Source organism: Cydia strobilella, chromosome 20 (genome assembly GCF_947568885.1).
Source record: "Cydia strobilella chromosome 20, ilCydStro3.1, whole genome shotgun sequence".
NCBI classification, from domain to species: Eukaryota; Metazoa; Arthropoda; class Insecta; order Lepidoptera; family Tortricidae; genus Cydia; species Cydia strobilella.
The window spans coordinates 3711774-3732698 of NC_086060.1; the positions used below are offsets into that span (position 1 = coordinate 3711774).

Below are 20925 nucleotides of genomic sequence, written 5' to 3' on the forward strand. Positions count from 1 at the left end.
ATATATATATATATATATATATATACATAATATTTGACTTTTTTTTTGGTTCTATTTCTCGTTATAATTTATGAATCTATCCTGCACCAACATTTATGTCTCTGTTTGACCTAATGGTTGACTGGTAGAGAATGCCCTTTGGCATTATGTCCGCCATTTGTACATTTTTCTTTGCTTGTGCAATAAAGTTTAAATAAATAAAAAATAAAATAAAATAAATAAATATAATTATAGTTGGCTAGAGGCAAATATGTAAAACAGTACCTAAGAGGATCTAATGGTATCTATATACCAAGAATTCAACTCTCAGAAGGTTTCCTCGTAAGTTCTACGATGTACTAATAGAATCACATTTTAACTAACAGACACTCGACCTTAGGTCGTTGAAATAAGGTTTAACATTTGGACAATTGTGTTAACTATGGTGCTTGGGGAAATCCGTACCAAAACTTTAATTTGCACACCGTAGCGATCAAAAACATCAACCATGAGGTCCATGAGTAAACGTGACTCTTTCGCAACCAAACCAAAACAGGTACCTATACTGCGCGTGCTAGTGAAAGTATATTTCCGCGTCATGACCTGCCAAGCGACGTACATTACTAGCTTCATACGTAGGCTCACTATTAACACACAAAGGTTGACAAGCAATGGATGAGTAACACTTTATAGTAAGCAGTTCTCTCGTGATGGCAATGATATCATAGTAGATGTTAAATAGCAGGTGCTAATATTCTTCATAAAGAACTTTACCGCCTTCTGATAGAGTCGATAATTGTTTACCTATAATTATAAGTGTTGTTCAATCGTCCACGATTCTGCAGTTGATGTAGAGAAGGCTTGATACGTGCGTGTGTTAAAATCGTGAAGTGATATAAAAAAGTAATATTAATGTAGTGATCATGTTTAAAGTTAAAGGATCCTTGCTTAGGCAATATGCCGTTGTTATAACAGGTTTGTTTTTTGTTAGTTTATAGTGTAGTAGTAAATAAATCTCATCGTTAACTCCTTGAGTTCAATAAAACTTTATTAAATGTTTATTTATCCAAAAATGCCGCACAATAAGCAAACGTGATTGACTTATATGGGTCAAAATTATTTTCGTTGTTTTGTTTTCTACTACTAACCAACATTGTATATGTACCACATTCTTGGAAATAGTATTGAAATGGGGTTGGCCGGTCGAAGTGTTTAGCAGATGGCGCCAGCATAGCTTGCCCTGTCAATCCCTAGAATTGTGTCAAATTTTTGTTTTTTTAATGCCCTGGATGCCAACCCTTTAAGCCAAATCTCATAGAAAAAGGGGCAAGCTATGATGGCGCCATCTCTGCAAACCTTCGACAGTTGCCAGCCCCATTGAACGATTTTTCTAGTGCTAGGTACTGTCCCAATAGTTGACATCTTCAATCTTAATGCCAAGCAAATAGAGGTGATGAACGGGCTGTCAACTATTGAAAGTAGCCTGTCAAACAACGGGACTTTTACCTTACTTTGACACTGAACGTTTATATTAGGTAACTTATGTATGTACTGTGACAACGTTACGTGTCACTTTGAGCAGCAGTAACTGGAAGACCTAGATGCTAAGCGTCATATTCATATCCGCAAGACACGACCTTACACCCGCAACTCGACTGGACAATCCATTGCGCATCCTGTGACCGCATATTCTTCAAGACAAAGTTTGGTTTTGCAAGCCACATTAGGGAATTTCATAATCCGGATAAGAATTTTCTTTTCTTTAATTTCTATTTGCTTAAGCTACCGAAATCCGATTAATTAGTTGACCGGTTAAATACGTGCCATTGTTAATGGGGTCGCCATTGCCGGATGCGGCAAGGAAGAAGATGATGACGTGACAATGAGTCGGATAGAGGGAACACAACCCGGAAAAAAATGTGTTGAAATTACCGGTAAAGAACTTAGGTAAATTACCGGTATATCCGAGTCCAGAAGTTTCTGAAAAAAGGCACAGTTGAGGACTGTCAACCATCAAATGATGATGATGATCTATGAATATTAAAATGATTTAACAATAGGTTTACACGAACTCGTTTTCTGACTAAATTACCTTGATTAGGTAATTTTACAATGACCTCAATTCTTATCGATTATTAAAAAATTCTTACATGTTTAAGTTATACCAAGATATAACTTCATTTATGACATATAAATATAAATGCGTATAGTAACTCCGTCTGTCTGTTACCTATTCACGTATAAACCGCTAAACCGCATTTGATTTTTAAGCTTATAACACCTAGAACCGGAATCACGTTAATTTTGGGATTAACCACTGACTCAACTTATACGTATGCGTATTTTTTATCTATCAGTATCAGTATGCTTTTTGCTTATTCAATGCAAAAAATCATAATTACCCATAGACACAGTATACCGGGTGTTTCCTGTAACAGGAGCATTAAATTAAGCTGTAGGCTGTACTCCTCAAACTGACCAACATTTGTTTGTTCCTTTAAGTTAGTAGGTAAACAAAGATAAGTTTGCTATAAGTAGGTGCCTACCTACCTAGGCATAGAATAAGAAACATTCTCATCCAGGCTACTAATTAGTAAACATTACAATTAATTACTGTTCCCTGTTACTTCATTAATAGGGCAATACAGTGTGGCATGGAAACAAAATAGATAACCTATAAGCAACGGAGGTTACAAGAACTAGAAATGCATTATAGTTTACACTAGCCCTTATTCAAACACATCTTATTAACCTTGCCATATGTTATAACTAACGACCCGCCCCGGCTTCGCACGGGTTACACAAAACCTTAACAAATTATAACCGAAACCTGCCTCAAGAAATGAAAATCCGTTCAGTAGTTTTAGTTTAGGACATATAGGTACATACACACAAATAGACAGACGCGGCGGGGACTTTTTTTTATAAGGTGTAGGTATAGTGATTATCTTAAATGACACGCGGACACGCAAACATCATTTTTACAAATTATCAAGTTTTTAACAATTGCCCAATTGACACCGCTGTAGTGGGAAGCGTTCATAGGCTTTGGTAACCACTTACTATTAGGCGAGCTGTATCTGTATGTTTGATGCCACCAACATAAGAAACATACAATTATGCCAACTCATTGGGTGTTTCATACATTTCGGGTAATCAGATGGCCGAAACCGAAACTTTCAGCCGAACACCACAGAAAATACAGTGGCGCGGCCGAAACGTTCGGCAGTTTTTCCCGAAATCGAACCTTTGGTCAGAAACATGATTTTTATGCCGAAACTGAACCCGAAACTTCGGTCGGACACTAATTATAATGTATGTGCATAAACCCATTGATACCTAAGATGACAATACACTTATAAGATCTAAGATGTATCTCAGATGTAGATGCATGTAAGGTTAATAATCTATCAATCTATAATAAAGCGGAAGAGGGTCGAAAGTCTGTAATCCTATGGCATATGTACGTAATCCACATAATGCACCCACATGTAATCCACATGGCAGTAAATTTACTGTGACTACAAAATTGACTATGACATTAACCCTCTATACTATATATTCTCTTCGATATAGCCTGCTACATAGGACTGTCAATTGCGCGATGCGACCGTCTGTAAACCTTCAGAAGGTCACTTTGTGCATTTGACTCGCTTCGCTGTGTTAACAATGAATCTTTAGAAACCCATATATTATGAGAATTAATTTACATAGGTAACTACGGAACTATACCTACACCATAAAACCATAACAATATTATTACCTATTTCAATATCGTGCATGCTTGAATTGATTAAGTACATTTTATTAAACATAACATACAATTAATTATAGAAGATTTAGCTTCTGCCCGCGACTTTGTCTGCGTTGATCAGTGGTGTAGCGTGAACTAATCTAGCCGTGGGCGAAGTCGCATCTGCGAGGCCCTTTTCTTTCACTGTGTCCCTTGGGGCGCGAGGCCGTGGGAGAGCCCACACGCCTAGTTACGCCACTGGTGTTGATCATGATTCTGTGACAAACACTATCCTATAATTATCATTAATCCTCGGATTTCACGGGCCTATATTTATAGGCCCGGTCTTTTGATAGGATTGCGTGGGGATATAGATCCAACACGTAGAGGCCCCTTAGAGAGCTTTAATGTCAAGTAGAACGCCTGCTGGAACCCGTTCACAGGCGCAACAATAGGCACCCATTAACCCGTCGCAGCAGGCATTAACAGATTAGAAAAAGTGAACAGTATACCGTAATCCTATTATTATGCTTAACGCGCTCACGATGAACCCGAAAGATTTTAACACTGTATTCCTGATCATATTTAAAGACTAAAATGTCCTATAAACTTTTCTGGAATTCGCCTAGTTTCAGATCTAACACAAATTGAAAAATAAAAACACATTTTTTAAATGTAACTTAGTGCGAAACACTTTTTAATGGCGATGTTGCCACTATGGGCCTAGTCTAAATATCCTTATAGACAAATATCAAAAAGTGACAATAACACTGCAAAAACTAGGTTTTACAAATTCATTTTTAGTGATAGTTTTACCAACAACATATAGGTACTCTTTACGTACAAATACATTAAAAAAATCGAATATAAAAACCAAAAAATTTTTTTTGCGAAATTGACCTAAACTCATATTACTATACGTATTTTTTCCTTATTTTAGCCTCAGAAATGCGTGGTTAAAATCTCTATAAGTAGGTACCATCGCGCGCATGGAATAATTAAATTGCGCGCTTATAATGAGCATCTGTTGAGCTGTACTCCGCAAGGCACTCTTTTGCGCAATAAACGCGCGAAATCATAATGCATATAGTACTGCAAGGTATATGTGTACTGTGGGCACCGTGGGTTATAATGATGGCTCAAATGACATCATTGCAGACTTCCTTGCCTTTATTAAACTGTAATTTTAGTAAACGTGCCTATGCGATGAATAGACTGTTTTTACTACTAAACTGCTCTGAAAAGGAGATTGCCGTAATTTAGGCCAAAATATGTCAAGACATTTCAAAATAGAACAAAATTGATATATAAGTATTTAAGAAAAAAAAATGTTATAGGTCAATGCGGCCAAATCCGTCATAGAGACAATTCCGTACACGAGTGTTTTTTTTTTCAAACAATAATACACAATTGGTCATCGACAACGCAACGATTGCTTTTAGTTTTAGCAATCAAAAGCAGATGGGTTTTTTTTCCTACGGTTGAATTAAAATGGATATATACGATCGTGTACGGAATTGGCAGTGCAGTAAACCAGTATTTACTAGATATGAAAATTTAATGTAATCACGCATACATGCATACACGCATACATGCATAGGTACATGTAGATAATTCCGACGAAACAAGAATACGACGAATCAGGAATCTGACGAAACAGGAACAATCCAACGTTACTACCTATCCTAATAAAAAATACTCTCAAATTGGTTTATACTTACTTATATGAAAGTAAGTAAATTTCAAGATAACACAATAGTAATAAAAAAACTGTTTAACCGAATTTCAAAACTCCTCTTTCAATTTTAAAGTCAATAATACTTCAGGAATTTTGTGTTTTTTAAAAAGGTAAATTTAGCAGCTTTTTAATGGTACTATTACTTTAAGAATACGCGAATTAGTTTCGGAGATATTTCGTTTTTAAATCCAACACAGATTTGAGTCGATTTTTTTGCTCCTAAGTGTATTAATAAAAATAAAACAGAGGTGTATTATTTAAAAAAAAAATCTTATCTAGTCTTATTACTTTTAGCAAACCTATGCGTCCTCTGCACCGGTCTCAGTATCGCCTGGCCGTCTCCAGTCCTGGTCAAGCTCAGCAAGAATGACACCACTACCCTGCCAAGAGCTGTCACCGAATCTGAGGGCTCATGGATCGTCTCCGCTGGATTCTTGACGGGAGGATTAGGTGAATATCCTAATTAAACATTTGTAGGAAACCTATGCGTCATAGTAATAGTCATACATTTATTCAAAAAAACAATACAGGTATCCATAAACAGTGCTTGCATATTTGAGCCGTTTGGGGTTGAAACTATGGGGTCTTGGGGGGAAAGCGCCCATAGGGTTTTTAAGGAATGTAGCCGCAGGTTAATAAAGTTGACGCGTGACCAGAGGGCTGGGTCATATCTAGCACAGCGGATCAGCATTGCCATACAACGTGGCAATGCTGCCAGCCTTCTGGGCACGCTGCCAATAGACGGTGATTTGGGGGCAAATTTTCTATTTATAGTTTATTTTTAAGTTTACTTTTTAATTTTAGTTTTTAATTTAGTTTGTAATTTTAAAGATACAGGTATTGTGTTTGAAATACACGCCTTTAAACTCAAATTATATTCATTGCTTAGTTTTATATAAAACAACAATTCATAAAGTTGATTTACCGATAAAATATGTTACATAAGATGTTCTTCTTAATATTCAATTCGTCTGAATATTTAATATTAAACAGTTTAAAAAATTATTCAACATTTCCTTAAAGTTAAAACAAAGTAGGACCATTTTACGGAATCAAGCTATTATTGTTTTAATAATTTTTTTGTCTGAAAATAGTTTGTTTTGGGTTATTTCAGGTAGAAACATTACTATATAAATTATAAACTAAAATCGATATCCTATAGGAAAAAGAACTGACTAAAACTTTAAGTGCAAGGGCTGAAATCGATCCAGCGTCTTCTGCATTCGTGGCAGACGCCTTGACCACTAGGTATATGACAACTTTCGATTAAAAATGGTTTGAAATAAGCAGCCTAATTAATTATTTCTTTTCAGCAAACTTCCTAGCATGTTTCCTCGTCGACCGCATAGGCCGCAAGTACTGCGTGATCATCAGCTACGTGCCCCGAATCATCATGTGTGTCGCCTTGACATTCGCCTCCAAACTCTGGATGGTGTTACTTGGCAGAGCCTTGAGTGGACTGTGTGATGCTATCACATTTACTGTGGTCCCTATGTATGCTTCAGAAGTCGCTAGTGTGAGTACAGAGTTTTGGTTGACTTGGCCGGAGTACTAATGTGTCCTTGGTTATAATCATTTTACTTTCATTATGGTGCTATTGCTCTCCAACTTCAGAGTTAACGTTAGTCCCCGGTGCCTTTTAAAGTTTTTAAACCTATGCTCGTGACTTTTTTCTATGGAGCGGAAGTTTTTGACTACCAGTTTGACACTTACTTTCTATACATCTTATTCGTACTTGCATATTAGTGCAAGCAAGATGTAAGTATAGAAAATAAGTTATTCAAAGAAGAGAATTGACTAATTATTTTGTTTCATTTTTATACTTCTACCAAAATATTACCGATCTTTACAGACAAGGAGTGATGAGCTGATGAGTATATTATCTTACTTCCGCTCACCACCGATTTTTTAATTTCATTCGTTTTTTTGCTATCATACTAGCTAGTAATAACATTGTGCCTACTTTATATATTATCAGTGCAATACGTGATTCGCATTCTTCACACGATTAACGAGGAATTGATGTACATACTTACATATAAGCATAAATAAGTCACGTTTTAGTTCCATAAGGGCCATGAGTCAAGCCAGGAAAAATACGTCAAACAGAAAACAAGTTTGAATAGAAATAAAGATTGACACGATTTAATCATATATTATGTACTTAGTAAGGATACATATTTTATAGCTAACACTACATACTACAAAATAAATTGTTGTAAAAACAATTTTGGTGAGGAAAACGATCAAAGCCTAACGCAGCTTGCAGGTGTTAAATCGTTAAGAAAACGGTCAAGTGCGAGTTAGTTTAACTCTCGCACCGAGGGTTCCGTACAAACTTTTAATTATCTCATGTAACTATAAATACAAAATACTTTTTACCAGAAGTGTACTAAGCATAATTATGTACGTGCCTTCTATCGGCTAATCGGTCAACTAATGCGCGACCGGTACGGTAGTATTGTATGTTGGTTTTTCAGGGATAATTTTTTATCATGTGAACCGATTTGAACAAATTTTATTTTATTTAAAAGAAAGTTTTTAATTGTAATCTCATAGAAATTTCAGGTATAATAAACACTCGCAAAGGTGACAAAATTGCAAATTCAAGTCGGAAAAGGAACTATCTCTGCAGCTCTGATACGTGAACTGCTGAAATCATAACACATTTGAAAATTCTATTACAGAAAGAAGTGAGAGGTTCCCTAGGAACCTTCCTCCAAATATTCTCGTCCCTCGGGATCCTGATTATGCTGTGCACTGGCCCCTTCTTAGAGTACTTCACCCTGAATGCCATGATGCTGACCTTCGCTGTCGTCACGCTGGTCCCGATGTTATTTTTGCCTGACAGCCCTTACTTCTTATACTCTAAAGGTAAGATCTTTCCCTTCTTAGAATACATCACCTCGAATGGCATGACGTTAGGCTTTGCTGCCGTAAAGTTGGTGCCAATGTTTTTCTTGCCTGACAGCCCTTACTTCTTGTACTCTAAATTTAAGATCTCTCGCTGGCCCCTTCTTAGAATACTTCACCTCGAATGGCATGACGTTAAGCTTTGCTGTCGTAAGGTTGGTGCCGATCGATGTTTTTCTTGCCTGACAGCCCTTACTTCTTATACTCTAAAGGTAAGATCTCTCGCTGGCCCCTTCTTAGAATACTTCACCTCGAATGGCATGACGTTAAGCTTTGCTGTCGTAAAGTTGGTGCCGATGTTTTTCTTGCCTGACAGCCCTTACTTCTTATACTCTAAAGGTAAGATCTCTCGCTGGCCCCTTTTTAGAATACTTCACCTCGAATGGCATTACGTTAAGCTTTGCTGTCGTAAAGTTGGTGCCGATGTTTTTCTTGCCTGACAGCCCTGACTTCCTGTACTCTAAAGGTAAGGCCGAACCAAGCTATCTCTGCATGGAATTTGCAATGACAGTGTGGTAACGTCATCGTTAATGTCAAATTTATATGAAAATAATTTATCCTTCTATGTCCTTTTAAAAGAACTAATTCAAATTGTATTTTAAACTGTAATGATATATAAGAAGGTAGGTACTGGGACTTATATATTTATTTTGGAGGATATGACGTTTATTAAAGACACGCCACACTTTGTTGTGTCAAAGATAGATATAACTCCGTAATAGATGGATACAGTCTAAGGAAAAAACGTGCCTCGAAAATCAAGAAAATTTGATTCTCGTTCAGAGGGCGCTACTAGCTTTGGCCAACTGTCGTATAGATGGCGTTGACGGTTTCGTTTGTTATTTAACAATTTTAACGCATATCAGTGAAAGAACATGGGTCAAAATCATAAAAATAATTAATGCAAATAAAAAAAAATCATTTATCTATATTTAAATACATTTTATCGTATTTTTATAAATATTTATTTTTAGTTTTAAAGTGTGTCGACAGATGGCATTGAATTTACTGGGGTTACAAAATGTACTATGACAGTACCGCTCTAGTATAAGTTACTCTATGGTTGTGTTCAATTCGGTGCAAAGTTAGCTTAGTCGGACTTTATCTACCACTATTGCAATTGTCAAAAACTCAATCATCATTGATTTTGATATTTGAGCGTTTTTACGAAATAAATATTGAAAACCTGATTCTTTCAAATCTGGATATCGGACTCGCGTTCCAAGGGTTCCGTACATTACATACTGGACAGCGACAAGCAGCTTGACATTATTCTTCTCCCCGGAGACTAAATTTTTAAGTGCAACATCTCGTTACTTGGAAAGTATTGTAACCCCTAGCTCTATTGTAGAATCTGTGACATAATTGTTGTAAACGTTTGTAATTAAGTTTAGATTATATTATGTTATGTTGTATCTTTTATTTGTTAATGTGAATTTAATTTATACCGTGAAAATAATAATGATTTGTTGAAATTTCGTTTGGATTAAATTGTACTGTAATATTTGTTAAAATAAAAAATAGTTAATAATGTGACATACATAATAATGATGATAATTTAGTATAATTTCATCATCATCATCATCATCATCATGTCAGCCGATAGACGTCCACTGCTGGACATAGGCCTCCCCCAAGGCTCGCCACTCCGACCGATCCTGTGCAGCTCGCAACCAATAATTTCATAATGACATAATAATATAATATAAGTATGTACCTATTTAATGATATAATTCGTAATTAAACATTTGATAGATTGGATAATAACAGAGAGATGAATATGTAGAGTTAGTGTATAATCACATGAAATTATTACTAACAACACTATTAGCACGTAAGGTTTATCAGTAAGTGCTGATATGTATAATAATAAACAAACAAATATGGCGTGAAATTACATAATTTAAACAATGTATTTTTTATGTGAAACGTGAGTGAAATGTCTTTAAAAACCCGTAGGGGTCGGATCAAAAACTAAGTAATTAAGTCCGACTCACGCTTCACTGCACATTTCTAATAGGTTTTTCTGTAATCTATATGTAAAGAACTATTTTGTGTATTTTTTAAAAAATTTAGACAGTAGTTTCGGAGATAAAGGGGGGAATGGTAATTTTTTGCCTTTTTTCTTGAATAACTTCTAAACTATTTATCATAAAATTATAAAAAAAATATATTTGGGATTCACACAACTCTTTTATTTGATATGTAACACGATATAGTTAGAAAAGCTTAATTTTTTAATTTTCTCATTTACCCCCCAAAAGTGGCCCCGATGTTTAAATAGTTATTTGTTATACAAGGGTGCAAAGTTGTATTTTACCCGCGAGTGTGGAATTGAAACACGAGCAAGCGAAAGGATTCTATAGTTGAACCACGAGCGAAGCGAGTGGTTCTAAAATATAATCCTGAGCGTAGCGAGTGTTTTAACACACGAGAAGTAAAATACATTTGCACCCGTGTGTAACACAAAACTTTTCCCCTCACTATAGCGAGGAAAGTGCAACATCCACAGGCGTTAGATCATCTTCATCAACTGGAATCACTCATTTTTTAAAGATATTATAACAAAAAACTCTGGAAATTCTGTACTTTTACGTGAGAAGTTATTAAGTAAAATTTTCGTCGACAATGTTGACATTTCTGACGTATGAAATGTCAATGATGCGTTTTGAAATTGCATCGACTTAACTTGTGCGTTCAGAATTATATTTAACATAATTATTAAAAAACAAAGTTTATTATGGAATTTTAAGGTTTATGACTTAAAATCTTTAAATAAGGCTATATCTGGTAGTTTTTATTAGATTCTCAAACCATTTATTTAATGATAATTAATATCGAACGAACCATTATTATGAGAGTTTTACGTTTTGTTATCTGTCAAGCTACTTAAACACGCTCCATCCAAGGTCAAATTACTTTCCCCACTAGTGGATAAAATGCGTTTTTCCCCGCTTGTTTTAAAGGAAAAAAGACGGCTTTCCGAGCTAGTGAGGGGAAAATTCATTTGTTTACGTTACATGTCTGTCTTTGGGTCACAAACTTACATATGCATACCAGATTTCAACTTAATTGGTCCAGTATAGGTTCGGAGAAAATTGGCTGTCACAGATGGATAAACAGACAGACAGACAGACAGACGCACGAGTGATCCTATAAGGGTTCCGTGTTTTCCTTTTGAGGTACGGAACCCTAAAAAGGTCCCAAAATGTCCATTTATATTTTTTATCATCAGGATTGAATATGCTAGTGATTCTGAGTTGAAAGAACCCAAAAACACCATGATCTGTGAGAATCAGGTTTTCAATATTTATTTTAGAAAACGTCTATTTGCGACAGCAATGTCGCGCCGCGATACTTCAGCGGTAACGCTGGTGCGGTCTGAATCACAATGGTAGTATCTTTAGAAGTAGTATTCCCTATTTGCATTTGTTTGGAACGTATTAAATTTGTTGGTATTTTCTATTAAATCTGTTAATTACTCGCTTTTAATTCGAAAACGAATTTTCAATAATATCAATATTGTAAATTATAATTAATGAGATTGCGGTCATGGACGCCTTTGATATTAATTAATCTGACATTAACACAAGTTTTGAGCGAAGCATTGGCGATAATTATATCTCATTATAATCCGAAGGCCAACACTATTGCTATGATGAAAATAACAGGATTTTATAAAACAAGTCATACAGGGCTCGAATTTTTAGTGCCATTTTTATTGCTCTTGAGTATAGCTGTTGTCTTTTTTAAAGTGATATTTTTGTTTCACAGGTCGTACTGACGAAGCTTTAAAAGTCCTCCTTTACCTTCGCGACACAGAAACTGCAGCCAAAGAGGAATTGAAAGAGTACTCGCTATCCAGAAACGAAGAAAAAGTAACTGCGCGCGAGTTACTAAGGAATAGGATATTTTTAAAATCAGCCTGCATTGGTATTGTTTTCGGAGCTGGTTTACAGTTAGTTGGGTTTAACGCAGTTTCCTTTTATTTGCAAACTGTGTTGGAATCTACGCAAACGAGTGTTCGGCCAGAGATAGCTTCTGGGGTGATTGGATCTATTCAGCTATTGGCAGCGTTTTCGACGACGTTGGTGACTGATCGGTTTGGGAGGAAGCCGATTTTGGCTTCGACGCTGGTTGGACAAGCTGTGGGGATGGTAAGTCTATTTAATAAGAACTTTAGTTTTTTGACGGATCCAAATTTTTACCTACGGTCGCGTGATCCGACAGCCGTCGTCGGAAAACTCCTCGTGGGTCGACTGTCAAACTAAATAGAATTTTAAAGTTCCTCGTGGTGGTGACATAAAGTCCGAGTGGTCGAACAGCGAGGAATTAACATTCCTTATGCTCCGACATGTCGAAAAAGGCTGTCGAATCGCGCAGCCGAATTTTTCTACTTGTTGATGGACAATAGTTTTTAATTTCGAGAACTTATTTAAAAACGCATTTAACCGATTTGCAAGACCGAAGTGATTACAAAATCATCGGTTTTAGCTGCTTACCTTCAGACGTAGAACATAAAGATCGACTTGAACAGAACAAAGTAAGGGATGGGCATTACAAATCGTCAAGATCATAGAAATTTGACATTAATGAGGACATGGCCACATTGTCGTTTCAAATGACTTAGCTTGGTCGGACTTTACCTTGGTAATTTTGTTAAGACAGCGTGTAAAATTTGCCTTACAATTCCAGGTCGGACTTGGCGTATTCTTCAAGCTGAAAGACGCCGGCCCCGTCACCGGATTCCTCAACTACGTTCCCCTCATATCGTTAATCCTGGTGGTCTATTGCTTTAGTGCCGGTAAGTTGTAATATCTGAAATTTATATTACTAATGATAGATAGATAGATATTAAATGGATATAAGATGTGACATGACAGTAAAAAAACTAAATCGTTACATCCCTTCAATATATGTATTTTAGAGTTATACCAAAAAAAGTCGCAGAGATTTTGACATCACTCGCAGTGCAGGTGTTATTTTATACGTCAAACTTCTATGACATCATGACGTATAAATAACACTGGCACTGCGTGTGCTGTCAAAATCTCTGCAGTTCTTGGTCTGACTCTATTTACTTTTGAACATTTTGGTTAGTTTACTTTTAAAATGTTATTACTTATTGTGCATTCCGTAAATTTGTCTATCTAATTTGAATTCTCCCCCCATCTACTTGAAGGTCAGCTGGAAGAGATCCCTTATAGGGATAAGTTCGCCTTTCTACCCGTATTTCTGTTAATTGTATGTAAAGGTTGTGTACAATAAAATGATTTCTACTACTACTGCCTTCAATACTTAAAATTAAAGTAACTGATGACAGGCTTGATGATGAAATACAATATTGGGTAGAGAAACTGTTTTAAATCTTGACTTGATCACTAAATTTACTTGCGATTGTCTTATGGCTGCGATGCATTAAGGTGGGTTCCCACGGCCCGTATTATTACAGGTCAGGCACGCCTGTGGATGCCTGTGCGGCTATCCGTCGGGAGTGGGTGACGACAGGCGACCACAGGCCTCATTGGATGCGACCGTTCCCACGATCAGAGGCGCGGTCAGATCTGTGAAACAACGGGCCGTAGGAAGGGAACCCACCTTAACGCAACCCCGTAGTGTCAGGGAGGCGGCAGCAGAACCGCCGGAACTTGACACCCTTCGACCAAAACCCCTCTTGTTAATGTTATCGTTGTTAATGTAATGATCGCTTTCTTTTTCAGGTCTTGGCTCTCTATCCTGGGGTCTTCTGGCGGAGCTCTTTGAGGGCCGAACCCGCGCCGTGGGCGTCACCATCAGCATGCTAACTTCTTTAGTCTTCATCTTCCTAACAGTCAAGTATTTCGCTCTGGTAACAACCATGATTGGCGCACCAACAACTTACGGCATCTTTAGCGTTAATTGTGTGCTCATGTGTTTGTTTGTGTGTTTCTGTGTACCGGAGACAAAAGGGAAGACTATTGCCGAGATACAGACGGCTTTGGGAGCAAAACAGAAAATTGATAATGAGAAGCAGGTAGAAAAGTTTTAGAAAACTGGAGTCGAATTTCAACCATAGATAAAATTAAGATAGACAAACTGAATTTTTTAAATTTAATTTTATGAGTTGCCTTTACGAGTGATAAATTCATGACACAAAATACTGTCTACAAATTATTTTTTAAGCAAAGTCACGATAATCATGACGTTGATGTGTGCAAAAAATATATTAATTGTGTGCTCATGTGTTTGTTTGTGTGTTTCTGTGTACCGGAAACAAAAGGGAAGACTATTGCCGAGATACAGACGGCTTTGGGAGCAAAACAGAAAATTGATAATGAGAAGCAGGTAGAAAAGTTTAAAAAACTGGAGTCTAATTTCAACCATAGATAAAATTAAGATAGAACTGAAATTTTTTATTTAATTTTATGCCGATACACTATAAGTTGCCTTCACGAGTGATAAATCCATGACACGAAATACTGTCTACAAATTATTTTTAAAGCAGTCACGATAATCATGACATGATGTGTCAAAAAAAATTTCCCTCCCATAGAAAATGGACCAGCCAAAATGTATGAAACAGCCAAAAAATTTTTTCGCGATTTCGGGGTTGGTCCTATAGTAAAAGTGGCTTAGTATAATCCCAAAACCTCCCTGGCAACGGGAATGCACTTATTTTTTAGCCACCGTGTTTATTTATTTATTTTATAATGTGATAATCTATATACTGACATATATTATAATTATTATTAAATTTTTTACTAAGTTGTGAATTATAAGTATCGGAGATTTTCTACTATTTATAAAAAATATAATATATAATTAATGAGATTCTTGATTTGTAAGTTTTAGAAGTGGTTTTTGGAATAAAGAATTTTGAATTCAAAATATTAGGGTTCTAAGAATTTATTTATTTATTTCATCTTTATTGCCCAATACATGATAGTACAAAAACTTCGGACAGAATGCCTTATTAGATGAATATATTGATAAACTTACACATATACAAATAGACAAAAATACACACACAGAAGCGATGACTGTGTATGACAATTATTACAAAATGATCTGTTTTCATTAGGTACCTACTTTTAAGATAAGTTTTAGTTTATTATAGTTTGGTTCAAATTACGAGATATATTTAGATATAAAACTTATGAAACTGATGTATTAAATTAACTTTGACATGTTTCCATCCATATTTAAATTGTATACTGTAATTTTTGTTCTGTCTGTTTGTTTTATCTGTGTTATTTTGTAATTTGTACCTATTTGCATGCATGCAACTGTGATTACTTATGGCAAATATGTGATATTAAGTTCAATGTTGAATAGCTGTGTAAGTTAACCCAGTATTAAATAATATAATATTTATACTTGTAAATATCTCGATTTTTCATATCTGCCTGCTCAAATTGTTGTTGGACGGACGTAAAATCTACGATGAGACTTAAACCAAACAATACATGTACGGGGTCAAATGGATTCCGTACCATGAGTCACACTGTCGGATCCGATATCGGATGTCGGATACCACAAGTAAAATGTAGAAAAGTGTCTTCATTAAAATTTATTCATTTAACGCAATTAATGCTTATTGGTCAAAAGAAAACTTTAATCCCTACTAATATTATAAATGCGAAAGTAACTCTGTCTGTCTGTCTGTTAGGTACGTCTGAACCGATTGAAATGAATATTGGTAGGTATGGAGATAGTTTGAGGCCCGGGGAAGGCCATAGGACACAGTAGTTTTTATCAATCATCATCATTTCACGCAGACGAAGTCGAGGGCAGAAGCGTGCAAAAATAAAAGGATTTGTGCTGTAAATGTCACTGTCTAGCACTATCTTCCTCTACGGGTTATCCGACATCTAATATTGGATCGGATAGTGTAAAAATGCTCTAATTGACTTGTTTTTTTAAAATGAATATTAAGTACCTATATTATCCATACTAATATTATAAATGCGAAAGTCTGTCTGTCTGTCTGTCTGTCTGTGTGTTACCTCTTCACGCTTAAACCGCTGAACCGATTTAGTTGAAATTTGGTATACATATAGTTTGAGTCCCCGGGAAGGACATCGGATACTTTTATCCCAGAACTCACCGCTCAAGGGGGTGAAAAGGGGGGTGGAAATTTGAATGGGGAATCAATAACCGCTGAACCGATTTAGATGAAACTTGGTATGGGGATAGTTTGAGCTGTGGGAAAGGATATAGAATAATTTTATCCCCGAAATCATCCCTTAAGGGTGTAAAAAATGGGGTGGAAATGTATAGTGTGGACCAATTTGGGGATGAAAAAAGGATGTATTAAAAAGCAGATTTGTTTAAGAATTAAGGTACCCAAATTACTAATTCCACGCAGACGAAGTCGCGGGAAAAAGCTAGTACAATATAATGCACCATGAATGCAACAAATTGCACCGTGTAGGTAAGCAATATGATTATATTCCAATATTTCCAATCAAATTCCCAGGAAAATGCAATTTTTATCCCATCTTGCTATACCTATATACCTACTACTGCTTTACAACCTATTTATAATAGAAACAATACCCTTTATTGTATAACCAAAATCCTTTCAAACATTTCTCCCAAGTTGTTGAAAAATGGCTCCCAGTGATAAGACCTATTGATCATACGGGATGTATGCTTTTCTTTAGTGCATAGTGAAAACGAAAGCGTATGGCGGCAATTTTTTTTACTATGTTTAACTGATATTTCCAATCTTTTTACAATATAGAAAAGGAGGCGGGTTTCTCTCTAACTTTTTATAAAATAGGGTCAAACCCGCCTCCTGCCTCGCACAGCAAAACTATGGAATGAATTATTTACATCGGTTGACCTTAATGTATACGTCGGAGACGTCAGCTCGTCAGCAGCAAATATGCCTTTTTACAATTACAGCTACAAAAACCTTCAGTGGTTTTTGTAGCTCTTTGTTACAATTACAGCTGCAACAAAAAACTACAAAAATCGACTTATTAAGTGTATTATGTATATATTTATTGTGTATATATTTATTTCCAAATAATATACAATTATACATGTAACAGTAGTTTTTGTCGAATGATTTTATATTTAGTTCAGCGTGTTTTTCACTCAATAAGAATTTAAATGCATAATTTGTGTACTGGTGCAGTTTTTCGGCAATGTGTGTGGTGTTTGCGTGTGAGGTGTGAGTAAAGTGTTTTTTTCTAGATATAGGTACTGTATAAACTGCTTGCCTTATGTAGTTGGTAGGTCCCTGCTTGATGATTACAGAACTTAAAATCGTCCATTATATGATCCCCATGATAGCTCAATGTGGATTGGAAATTAAATCATTATTTCCCGATTAGATGCCCGATTTTAGAAGCGTCAACTAAGCACTAGTAGCTAGCTAAAAGTTTGGTGTTAGGCAGAGGAAATTGAAGTTTATGCAGCAGCTACAGCCAGCATATATGCTAGCGAGTGTTATCTGAACCATAAAAGTTTTTGAAATAAGGGATTTAGTGGGCGATTCGACTTTATCGTGTTAACGGCAACGGTAAATTGTGGACGATTGGGGAAGTGACCATCCAGAAAATGTCAGGATTTTTAGGATAAGGTCCACCCCACACTTTTTTACCGTCTCCCGGGCGTCAGCGTCGAGTCATGCAATTGTATGGCTGCTGCTCAACGTGTGGGACTTCTACTTTAAGGTAATAATTAATCAACAAATAAGAAATTAACTAATTATATTTTTTTGTGACAAATCAAAGAACAATATTTTACATCAGTCAGTTTTGATTAACGAGAAGTACATAATCGGCTTAGCGGCCTGCGTTCGCAGGCGGACGTAAGCCGACCAAAGAGTTTCGCCAAAAACGCAACGTTGTTGGCGCAAAACTGCGTAGCCAATACATCATTTTCCATAGCGCTTAGAGCTCTTGCCCACTGACGTCCAATTTTTTGCGGGATACGATTTTCTGCAGGATTCCGTTTTAGTAGTATACGTGCTAATATAGTAACGTTCACACGAGCATCCTGTTTGCGGGATACTGCACGCATACTACAGAAAACTGGATCCTGCAGAAAACCGTACCCGCAAAAAACTGGACGTCAGTGGGAAAGCGGCCTTAGACGCTGACGCTCAAAAGACGCAAGTGTGTGGTGGTCCTTAATCCGGACTTTTGTCAGGGTATGTCGTTTTCTCATATGCAGAGTTAGCTTGGTCCGTCTAAAAACGTCTTAAGCATTGAAGTTTATAATACGTAAGTCACCGCGGCGTGACCGCGCGTGACGTATTTAATATGTTTTACCTATCTTTATTTATGTCTATACGTATTACGTAACTAGTTTATTACAAGATATAACATTGAGATAATATTGACAATTTCTTGCAATTTAATCCCTAGATTTAGATACAATATGATAAAATGATAGTTACTATTATAATGTGATATAAAATGATATTAAATTTAATCTTGGAGGATCGAAACTCTACGACCAATGGTCATACACATTGTATGAGATACAGCCTGGTGACAGACAGACGGACAGCGGAGTCTTAGTAATAAGGGTCCCGTTTTTACCCTTTGTGTACGGAACCCTAAAAACAAATAGTCGGCACATTAATGATTTTTTTTTGTTTACGTGGAGTTATGCGTTTAGGCATTTCGCCTCGCCGGGTAACTAGGACAGATATGTCGGACTCGTGGCCGAGGGACCAAATACCGACTAAACCCTCCACGGTATGCCCGTCTCGCAGCAATGGTGGCGGTGAACACGGGATCGCAGAGCATTCCACCGCGAACACTGCTGACAGCCGAAGCGGGGACAGCTTCGGCTGTCGGCCCGACCCGAAGGCCCTGGAGCCAAAGCTCTCCCTATCGAAGGCAGTGTGCAGGACGACACCACACACTGGTCCGTCATGATAACCTCAACGCCGGGAGGAGATGGAAAAACCCCGGGTTCCACCCCCGCAGGTTGCCTTAGCGATTTTTTATAGAGGTGGTCATCGGCCGTCATCATAGGCTCCCTGCCTAGACAGTTACTGGGACCGCAGTTTTATACAGGTCAACGGCATTCGTGTGCCCTCACGCACCCGGCCCGAAGGCCCCATCCGCGACCGCAGCCGCATGGCCCAAAGGCCCCCCACCAGCACGTACTCTGGTGAACTCTCCCTCATGGCCCCCCCACGACAGGACATTGGCAGCACCGGTAAGCAATAACTTGGAAACCAAGAGATTACTTACCGTTTCCCCCGGGGCTCACCGTCTCGGAACCTTTCCCTTTCCCCCGGATCACTCGGATCAAGAGGAACGAGAAGGGACCTTTCACACTGGGAGGTTTCCTGTCCGTAGCACCCCCAAAAGCCGGTTACACCTGAAGTTACCATGGTTAGCAGAACAATTTGCCACTGGGTTAACGGTTTAACCGCTTAACCGCGGGTTAGTGGGATGGTGCAAGTGGGCCTTAATGCATAGGGTTATTGGCATTGGGGATTGCAGAACCGGTACTATTTCAAAGAACTGGGATTTTCGGTACCAGGGTAGGGTTTGCTTTGCTGTTTGGTTTGCATTTCCAAATTAAAATCCCGGTTCTTTGTTCGGCTCTAAATCCCGGGAATTCCCGGTACTTTCGGTACCGGTATTTCCCGGGAGCAAACCCTAATTGGCATGTCCGATTCCGGTGAAATCCTACACTGTGGAGAGTTGCTTATGTTGTATGCGATAACCTCGATTGTCTTAGGTGTTCCGCGTATCACTTGAGGTGATCTATGGTATAATTAAATATCTATTTAATACTATTATTCCTACCTTAATCTCACCACAATGAAAAGCAGATTAGGCGAATCAACTGCAAACAGAAAATGCAAACGTTATCGGTATTATCTTCCGTTTACGTTATACCACAGATTATATAATAGGTTATACAATACAATACTTATACAATCTCTAAGCGTCACCTCTTCCTGCGAAAATATTTACTTTGAAGCTCAAAGCAAGTAAGTACTGTTGTCATATGCGTGCGCTCTTGAGGGATGGAACATACCTAATGCGACCAGATTAAAAATACGTTTTAACATTCCTGATAACATATCATGCCGGCTGTACACACTCGTCGAGAGACCCCGAGACAGGCCGAGAACGAGTGTGTACATACTTCTCCCTTCTCGTCTCGCCCTTCTCTTATTGGGTCAGTTTTTTGCCGGTATTCTCGGCGAGAGGCTCTCGATGAATGTTTGCCTACTACAGCCGGCATCACTGTAATAGGCAAATATTCATCGAGAGCCTCTCGCCGAGAATACCGGCAAAAAACTGACCCAATAAGAGAAGGGCGAGACGAGAAGGGAGAAGTATGTATTTTTGTTGCCCACCAAGCACTGGTAGGTAACAACAATGCCTCTACCGTTTTGACGTAGCGCTTAGGACTCTTTAGAGTAAGGCAGAGATGAAAATGAGACTACGACAGGGACAAACAATAATAGCGCTTTCTCTACTTGCTACATCTACTGAAAGCTTCATAAGGCCACCCCGTTTGGTCATTACTGTCATCACCTTCCTTGTCATATGAATCGCCTAACTTCAAACTTCAAATTCAGCCACTAAATTCA

General features: G+C 37.4%; 1 protein-coding gene across 1 annotated transcript; it reads left to right on the forward strand.

The window, feature by feature from the left end:
• The first annotated feature begins 805 nt into the window (after positions 1-805).
• Positions 806-14474, forward strand: LOC134750454 (facilitated trehalose transporter Tret1-like). Its single transcript, XM_063685612.1, has 7 exons — positions 806-954; positions 5745-5900; positions 6764-6966; positions 8138-8324; positions 12138-12520; positions 13059-13167; positions 14084-14474. The coding sequence occupies exons 1-7, from the start codon at positions 903-905 to the stop codon at positions 14389-14391; spliced, it is 1398 nt and encodes a 465-aa protein (XP_063541682.1). The 5' UTR covers positions 806-902; the 3' UTR covers positions 14392-14474.
• Positions 14475-20925: the final 6451 nt, after the last annotated feature.

Coding starts and splice junctions, on each gene's coding strand:
- LOC134750454 (XM_063685612.1), top strand. CDS start 903: ATGTTTAAAGTTAAAGGATCCTTGCTTAGGCAATATGCCGTTGTTATA. Junction 955..5,744: donor ATATGCCGTTGTTATAACAG/GTTTGTTTTTTG, acceptor TATTACTTTTAG/CAAACCTATGCGTCCTCTGC. Junction 6,967..8,137: donor ATGCTTCAGAAGTCGCTAGT/GTGAGTACAGAG, acceptor ATTCTATTACAG/AAAGAAGTGAGAGGTTCCCT.